This window comes from Austrofundulus limnaeus, unplaced genomic scaffold (genome assembly GCF_001266775.1).
Source record: "Austrofundulus limnaeus strain Quisiro unplaced genomic scaffold, Austrofundulus_limnaeus-1.0 Scaffold2120, whole genome shotgun sequence".
In the NCBI taxonomy this organism is placed as follows: Eukaryota; Metazoa; Chordata; class Actinopteri; order Cyprinodontiformes; family Rivulidae; genus Austrofundulus; species Austrofundulus limnaeus.
Window position 1 is genome coordinate 1 of NW_013954522.1, and position 8907 is coordinate 8907.

General features: G+C 41.6%; 2 protein-coding genes across 2 annotated transcripts; one reads left to right on the forward strand and one right to left on the reverse strand.

Moving 5' to 3' along the window:
• Positions 1–248: 248 nt before the first annotated feature.
• Positions 249–1852, forward strand: LOC106537080 (protein FAM219A; the record flags this gene model as incomplete). Its single annotated transcript, XM_014034444.1, is given in 1 exon segment — positions 249–1852. A coding segment is annotated over 1 exon segment (159 nt), but the record flags the coding sequence as incomplete, so codon positions are not given.
• A 60-nt stretch (positions 1853–1912) lies between these two features.
• Positions 1913–6429, reverse strand: klf9 (Kruppel like factor 9). Its single transcript, XM_014034442.1, has 2 exons — positions 5607–6429; positions 1913–3879 (listed from the first exon to the last, which is right to left on the reverse strand). Exons 1-2 carry the CDS (start codon positions 6004–6006, stop codon positions 3599–3601), a joined length of 681 nt encoding a protein of 226 aa, XP_013889896.1. The 5' UTR covers positions 6007–6429; the 3' UTR covers positions 1913–3598.
• Between the last annotated feature and the right edge of the window lie 2478 nt (positions 6430–8907).

The following is an 8907-nucleotide window of genomic DNA, read 5'->3' on the forward strand; positions in this document are numbered from 1 at the left end:
TGTGTGTGTGTGTGTGTGTGTGTGTGTGTGTGTGTGTGTGTGTGTGTGTGTGTATATGGCATTTCACTTGGTGGTGACCTTTAATGTTTTGAAGGAAGTAATCAGAGCCGCAGGTACCTATAAAATCTCGATGCAGAAACCCAGATGTAATTGTATAAGTTTAGAAAAAATTGTGTCTGTCCACACACAAACAAACCCCTTTTCTCTTTTTTATTTATTTATTTATTTATTTACTTACTTATTTTCAGCAAATCAACCAGGATCTGAACATCCAGCTGCTGAAAGACGGTTATCGCCTGGACGAGATCCCGGACGACGAGGACCTGGATCTGATCCCGCCCAAATCTGTCAACCCCACCTGCATGTGCTGCCAGGCGACCTCCTCCACAACCTGCCAAATCCAGTAACCCCCACTTTCTCTGACCCCCAGCGCTCTCCACATGACATAACCCGCCCCCACCCAAATCTCCATCCCCTGTGAGTTTGCCTCGCCACCAGGGTGGTGACAGTGAGGCATTTGTAGAAAATTGTCATGACAGTTGAAGTGCTATGATGATAACAGCAAGTAATCGCGTAACAAACAGAATCAAAACCTAGAAGAAGGGGCACAGGTCAGAAAACTCTGGGTGTAATTCATTAAAATGCTCGTAAAGTGATGGATTCCTCCTATGGCAGGACCTGCTTTCTGTTTCAGAGCTTCTTGCAAGGTGGTGATGTAACATAACGCTCCGATTTTAGTTTACAGTCAAGAAAAGGTCATTAGATGTTGAGTTTAATATTCCTGAACAGTAACAAACATTATAACTGCTGACTGCTTTACCTCCCTGAACTCCGCTTTGCCTTTTTCTCTTTTTTATTTCAAAACTTACTTTGATGAAACCGAGAGATTCCAGAGTGGATTGTGGACTTGTACCCACACCCCCAAAAAATCGGAGCGCTGATATTTAATTCATTGTACTGTACAGGGTTGTTATGTAGCACAGGTCCAGTCTCACCTATCATGTCCTYTGCCCCACTTCGTCACAGGAATTAAGGTGAGACGTTTGAACAGGAGTGACTCTGGAACAAACTGCATGAAAGACGGAGGGAGTAAAATAAAAAAGGCACAGAGCCGCTGTGCATATTAAGTTTACACATTTTTGCTTTTAGTTTTAYGGGGCTCGTATCGTGCATTCTGTCCCCCGCAGCAGTGGCTGCGGCTCATAAAAGGGAAGATTGCATATTTTTTTAACCCAACGCTCACATGATCCATATTAGCAAAGGCCAAAGGAACAAAAGGGAGATGAGGGTTGGACTTTAAACCAGTTATCCAGCACATTTTGTTGCGTTAGAGCCTTATTTTTACAGTCCCAGAATGATCACTGGACCCTACAGAATCACACACAAGTTCAAACTAGAAAAATAGCCCCTCTCCTCTTTGCAGATGCATGCACACAAAACAATGCCAAAAGAGAAACGGCAACCGAATTTCATTTTGACTGATAGAATGGAAAGGGTTTCGTAATCTCTACACAGAGTATTGTTGACTTGGAGCACCAGTATCCATCATTTACAAACACTCTCTTCTCTGAATCAGTTGATTGCATTTAGAGTATGCCTTAAGTACAGAGAAGTTAAATATGTGTGTATGTATTGCTGTTTTGTAGTTTATTTGAAATCCGTTTGCTGTCATTGAACTTGTGCTTTTTTTAATTACCCATGTAAACACAATAACTGTTTTTATTTTATTTTCCTTTTTCCATTTTCAGAATAATTTGAAGTAATGCAAACACTCCCATTAAGGTATTTAACGATGTTATTGTCGTGTGCAGTGTATGACGGTGATAAATAAACACAAAGCAAGTGGAAAAAATATTTTTGGAAGTGTTGTAATTATTAGAGTCCATTAAAAAAAGCAGCAAAGAGAACATGGTTAGTATGAAAAAACAGTCATTTTAATGATAAATCCTCAAAGAGCAATCATTACACAGTCGTGTTTTGCAAGAACATAAGGTTAAAAGAAAAAAAAGAACATAAGGTTTGCATCAGTCCCTGATTACAGAAGCTTCAGAAATAAAAAATGGCTTCGATCTGAAAGGCACCAGCAACTAATCAGTTGATTTTAATCCTCCCCACACAAAAAAACATCTCATTTAAGTCCTTCAAATATTCCACACTTCTTGTTTTCAATGCATTATGTGACAAGTAGAAAAAAAGAATAACAAAAATGCATTTGGCTCCTAAAACAAACTCCCATTCCTTTAGTACAAAAGATAACCAGACAGACAAAAAAGAAATGTACAAGCATGCTACAGGATGGAATACAATCATTTCGGAACAAACTAATAGTCCGATCAGTCCTTAAAAGTGCAGGAACAAGTAAAAAAAAAAAAAAAAGATGTAATGATGTTTCCCTGTGAGAAATGTTGTGCTTCCATGTCACCACATGGGGGTGTAGTTTTCACAGCATGAACACAAAAGACATGAGTCCCTTATTAAACAGAAATGCAGTCCACACAGAAATGAAATCTGTTTTTTTTTTGCGCACAAAGCAACTGGCACCGTTGGTGTTACAGAGTCTTTAAAGTATTTAGGAAAATGCAACGGAAAGAAGGTGACAATGTTCATTCGAGTGGTCAGTTATTCGGAGATGAAAATGCACAAATTCCCCTCAGAAAGGCGCACACACACACACACACACACACACACACACACACACACACTTCTGAGCGTCATTTTTTAACCTTTTGAGTGCTTTAGCTATAAGCAGAACAAAACACATTACCACCCCGCTGTGCTGTCTTGCAAGCATGAACAAAACATCACAACCCCTCGGCGTGTTGATTGTTGCAGTGAAATCAGCTCGTGCGTTATGATTTTTTTGTCACAATGTAATGCGGATAAATTTCTGTGCATGTATGTGCAAGTTCATTATTGTCGTTGTTGCATGAAAAACATCAGTTCCAACACTTTTTTTAAAAATATGTACAAGCGCCAACACACCTGATTACCCCTGAAGGCTGTGTCCAATATGAATTTAAATAAGTAAACTCTGTTTCCATTACACTGTCCGTTTAATATATTTACATGGTAATACTGTTCTGTGTTGCATTCATGTTGTCTTAGACTGAAAAATAACTGTACAAAATTGTGTCTATATTTACAATAGTTAACATTTGCTAAAAGGACTATATGCAAAGCTTATGAACACAGTAGAAATTAGTTGTTTTTAGGATTCTGTAGGCAATTATATCATATATTTAGGCTACATGAACACATGTAGTGTTTCAGAAAGCAATACTGCTTATGTACAAAAAGTTTGTTAAAAAAAGAGAGAGTATCACAACACAAAAATGAATCAACCTTCCTGTTAGACCCTGAGTAACACTTCATAAATACCAGTTGCCTCAGGGAATAAACCAGTTACCTTGAGTTTCTGGTTCAAACTGTTCTTGTCAGCTGTTGCACAATGTTACATGCATGAAAAAAAAGGAAAGAAAGAAAAAAAAGAACCTCCCTGAACTTGTGGCCTGGCTGGACGGGACTCGTAAAGATACACACGGCTGTGTATGTTACCGTGCGCCTTTGTATTTACACCTGTACAGGAGGCAGGCGTGCCTCACACACCAGAGGGGCTTTGGTCCCCAGACTCGCAGGAGGACACGGACATGGAGCAGCAGCGTCTCTTGGCCACGCTGGAGCCCTGAAGCATGCTGGGATGGAAGCCCGCGTGTCGCCGGGCATGCTTAGTCAGGTGGTCGCTCCTCATGAAGCACTTCTCACACATGGGACAGTTGAAGCGCTTCTCGCCCGTGTGCGTGCGGTAGTGACGCGTCAGCTCGTCCGACCGGGAGAACTTCTTGCCGCAGTCGAGCCAGGTGCACTTGAAGGGTCGCTCGCCTGAGGTGACAAAAGCAGTTTTTGTAATCGATGCGAGTAAATTTGACTCTTTAAGACTTTTATGTTTGTTTGCAACATCAACCATTTCTTTTGACCTAATTCTACAACCCAGTTTTCAAAACTGTAACTGATACCACCTTAAAAACATTTGAGCTTTTTTTTTACTATGTCTGAAAAAAAAATTAAATTAAATAAAACTCATTTCCTACTCATTTACAAGATAACTTTATTTTGAAGGTCTACTAAAAGCTATCCACATATTTTAAAGAGACAATATGAGGAAAGTATAACTTCAGCTGCAGATAAGGAAATGTATTTTAGAAGAAAAAATGCAAATCAAGTATTTGTTTAGCAGTTTTTTAGTGCCAGTCTGAGCTCAGTTTGCTGTTTCATATTTGTATAATAGTGCTATTTACACACTTCTTGTTGCAATTCCTAGCTGTTTTTAACCTTTATTTGCTGCTAGAGAAAGCAGTAATTATATAATCTTATATGCTTATCATCGTTTGAGGTGTTCATGTGAAAAAAAACATGTTTCAAATGCCTGTTCTATATAAGAAAATATCAGCTGTTGACATAAACAAGGAGAAATTATGAGTTGTGACTGCTAACAACAAAAATTAACTTGAGAAAAATATGAGGTATAATCTCAACATTATGTTTTAATAATAGTTAGATATAAGTCATAATAATTAGATACTGAGTCCGTATTATAAAATAGTAAATCATGATGATGGGGCCTGGGCAGCTCTGCAGCAGTGCCACAGTTTTGTAATCCTGAAGCTGCAGACTGCAGGTTGCATCAGCATCTGGTGGAAGTTGCCAAACATTTTATGCAAGTTTGCTTGTGTCAGATACTGAGTGATCCTTATGTGATAGTTGAGATATTAAGTTATAATAATGAGATAAGTGTGACGTAATTATATGATCAAGAGACACAAGTCAATCATGAGATAGTATGACTTGTGACTTTAAGGATTTATTTCTTTTTTCATCAGAGTGGCGGAAATGGGCTTCCGCAGTTATGAAAGCATTCTTAAAATAATCAATTCAAAAAATACATAAAGCCACACCCCAATTCGAGCTCCACGTGCTCCACTGCACCACGTGCCTGCCTTTGTTTACAACCCGGCGGAGGGGTGTGGCGGTGAGTGACGTATGAGGAAGCGGTGGCGCAGCGGCGGCTGTAGCAGCAGGGTGGGTGGGTTCCCTCCGGACAAGAACATGTGGTGACAACTGTGTCGCAGTGACCTGCTCTGTCGATTATAAGCCAACTTGTTGGCAGATTATTACTTTTCCCGTCATTTAAACAGCCGAATTCACCTTTTACAGGACGGGGCGCGCGCACAGACCATCGTCTGAGTCACCTCCCTGAGGGGTTTCCATCCCCACGGTCCGCGGTGCATCACATGGGCAGCAGAACATTGTGTTCCCACCACAACCCGCGTGTCAACAGCTCGTTAGTACACCTTTATCTCTCCCCTCCACACACACACACACACCCTCTGCTCACACACCATCTGCCCCGTGGACCACCTGCTCTTAAATCATTAAAGCCTGATGTTCACTATGTGAGTTGTTGTTTTCTATTACGACGTCATAATAATTGTCGGGCGGAATAAAAGTAATAGAAGAAGTGACGCAGCGCGGTTCTGCTGTGGTCAACAGAACCGAGCCTGTGTGTGATTTATTATCATGTAGGCGTGTCCCCGGCCCCAGCAGCTTACCGGTGTGGACCCTGAGGTGGGCTTTGAGGTGGGACGACTTGCCGTACATCTTCCCGCAGCCGGCGAACGGGCAGCAGTGCCGCTTCTCGTGGGACTCCTGCCTCCCCGCCGTCGCCTTGTTGTGGTTTCGGGTCTGTTTGAGACCCAGCGAGGCCCGGCTGTCCTCGGCGTCCAGGCGGCGGCCGCCCCGCTCCTCTTTCTCCTGCCTTCCCGCTCCTTCGCCGCCGCCGCCGCCGCCGAGACACCTGCTCTCTCCGGGGCTGTATTTCCTCAAGTCCAGCAGAATCATCGCCACCATCAGCAAAGTCCCGTTTTCCTCCTGGTCCTCTTTAAACACGTCCCCTGTTCTCCCCGAAGGACGAGCAGGGACGCAGTCCGCAGAGACGTCAAACTCCGACATCGTTAGTGCAGATCAGAGCAAGAAAGTGTTAAAAACAATCCAAAAAAACAAACAAAGAAAACGGGAGTCTGGCTTCGGTCCAAGTTTGAGGAAAATGAGGTTAATTATCGTGACGTTCCGTTCAAGTTTTACTGAAGATGCTGCAGCGATTAAAGAAAGACCGCTTCAACAAAGATGGTTTGAACCGTTCCTCCTCCTCCTCTTCTTCTTCTGCCTGTAGCTCCTGCCGTCTGAACTCTATAAACGCCACAGAGCTGATGTACCAGTGCTTTCTGTTCCTGCGTCAACTTGTCCTAATTTTTCAGGGAGCAGCCGTTCTCTCAACTCCAAGAAACAAATTCGCGGAATCCTGGCGTGTCATAATGAAACCCTGCCGCGATTGGCTGGGAGAGGGCGTGACTCGCCCTTTTGGAAATGCAGTGTGAGTGACGGGACAGCGGACCATTCACAGGCGAGGGTTGGAAATAGTAGGGCGGGGCTAGGGTGGTGCTGCATTTATGCTCTGTTCACGGATGGGAAATGTGAATTTCGGGGTGTGATGTTATGCAAGTTTCAGCTAAAAGTTTCAGTGTGTTTATTTACTGCCTAAGCGTAATAATCAATTGATAATCCTATAAAAACAATTTATAGATAATTTTCAAGGAAATAAAATGTGGTTTTAGAAAAGGGTTGTCATATAGCATTATTACAGCTATTTTATTTCAATGCATAAAAAAACTTAAGTTTCTTGACTATTTTGAAGATCTAAAAACAAGACCTCTGCTATAACTTATTCACAATTAAATTTGTGCAACTTAATCCAGGCAGTGATTGAAAACTATAAAATAAAACTTAAAAAACATTATTTTGAACTGAATCAAATAATGCAATTTGGAAGATTCCTGGTAGTTTTCCAATATTACTGTCTGATATACATTTTTTTAATGTGGGTACACACTATAAACAAAACCCTTGGCTGATTCTTCTAAAAGCCACATGCAAACTTGAGTCATGAGTTTATCTGGTTGCTGAGCAAATATGGTGGAATCAAACAAGTGTAGGATCTCAGAGAACTCATTTAGGTGGAATAATAACAGTGAATATGTTGTCAAATGTGAAAGAAAAAAAAAAAACAATTAAGTCTAAAATAAATACTGGGTCTTGAGCACGGTGGAGGAGGGCCAGAAAGACAGAGCTCCACATTTAAACATTTTCTGCTTTTGTAAAACTTATTTTAGACCGGTAAAACTTTCAATTTTAGTATAGGATTGTTTTAAAAGCATGTTGCTCAACCAATCTGAGAATGAATAATTATAAATACATCATAACTGTCCAATTAATTTATCTGAAATGGCTCATCTGTCGCCATTGTTGACATAATTGCAATAATATTAATTTTGTATAAACAAACAAACAGTAGTTTGTTGAAACATTGTTTTAAGTCAGAACAAACATGTTCAGACCATTCACCATTAATCATCATTATGAGAAGAGTGCAGATTTGGTTTCTTTATGTTTTCTTAAGTCTTCAGGACTTTGCAGTGAGTAGCTATAAACTGACTTGAATTTATGTCATTAGATGAACATCCTTGTAATGCATTAGAAGTAAGTTAACTCAAGCAATGTTTTCTATTATTATTCAGGGACTGGTCTCACTTTAACCCAGATTCACAACATAATTCAAAGTAAACACAACTCTTAAACTGTCCCTGAAGCTGTACTTGAACTCTTCACTCAGAACACATTAAACTATTCTCCTCTAGATCAAATCAACATAAATAGTCATCCTTTCCTAAGTGCAGTTTCAGTGCAGCAGACAAACTGAAAACGCCCCACACACCCCCAGTCCCCCCAGTCCCCCCCTCTCACACAGCCCTACCCCTCCCACCTTCCATTTTTAGAATGGACAGCTCTCAGTGCAGTGGGTGGTTCCTGCCAGTTCCTAGAAAATCCTACTCAGTTTTTAGGGTGCAGGGATTGAGTAATGCTGCCTCTCATCACATGGCAAACACAACAGAAGAGAGATAAAATGTCCCAAAAAGAGGCAGCATGTTGTTGTTTGTTTGTTTTTTCATCGGGAATGGCATTATTCTTCAAATGTAGTTTTATAGAAGATGGTTTTGCTTGTTTTGTGCAATTTTGACAGGCCTTTTATATTTGTTGATTTAGTTGGCATTTACACACACGTTTATTTGTTCCTCATGTAGGCGTTTTTCTGCATTTTTGAATCACGTGATACATGGAAAGAAACTTAGTTTTTGAAATGACCTATATATTGTGTTTATTATGAAATGTGTGTGTGTGGGGGGTGGGGGGGGGGGTCTCCAAAGTCGGCCACAATGGTCTAAATCTGCCTTATGCCTGGTGTTGACACAATATGAAAAACAAACTGCAGTTACAAGTGGAAAAGTTCAAGCTGCTGAGTTCATGCAAAGTGTGTTTGTGCGCCAAGGAATCAACACTGAACTCCAAAACTTCTCGTTCTTTCCCAGGATTGGAACTCACGGACCACAGAACTACTCCTCACCCCGCTTTTTGCTTAATTCAGAGGAAGAACCCCCCCCCAAAAAAACCTTTCCAGGAAAGAAATCTTGTTGAAACCGGGGTGATGGACTAGTATCCCGCAGTCAGTCACCCCCTGCTCCTCCTTCAGCAGAGAGAGAGAGAGAGAGAGAGAAGCTGTAAACATTTCCGGTGAAGAGGAGGCGCTTCGGAGGGCTTGCTGCAGTCTCTCCTCTCTCCCTCCTTCCCTCCCCGGGGTGCAGGAGTTCAGCGGCGGCGCTCCGCGCTTCTGGGTCGTATCACCGTGTTGACACGAGGGTGGCAAAGATAAGGTTGTTTTTCTACTGCGAAGGCGCGTGCGTATGGAGAGAGAGAGCGAGAGAGAGAGAGAGAGAGAGAGAGAGAGAGAGAGAGAGAGAG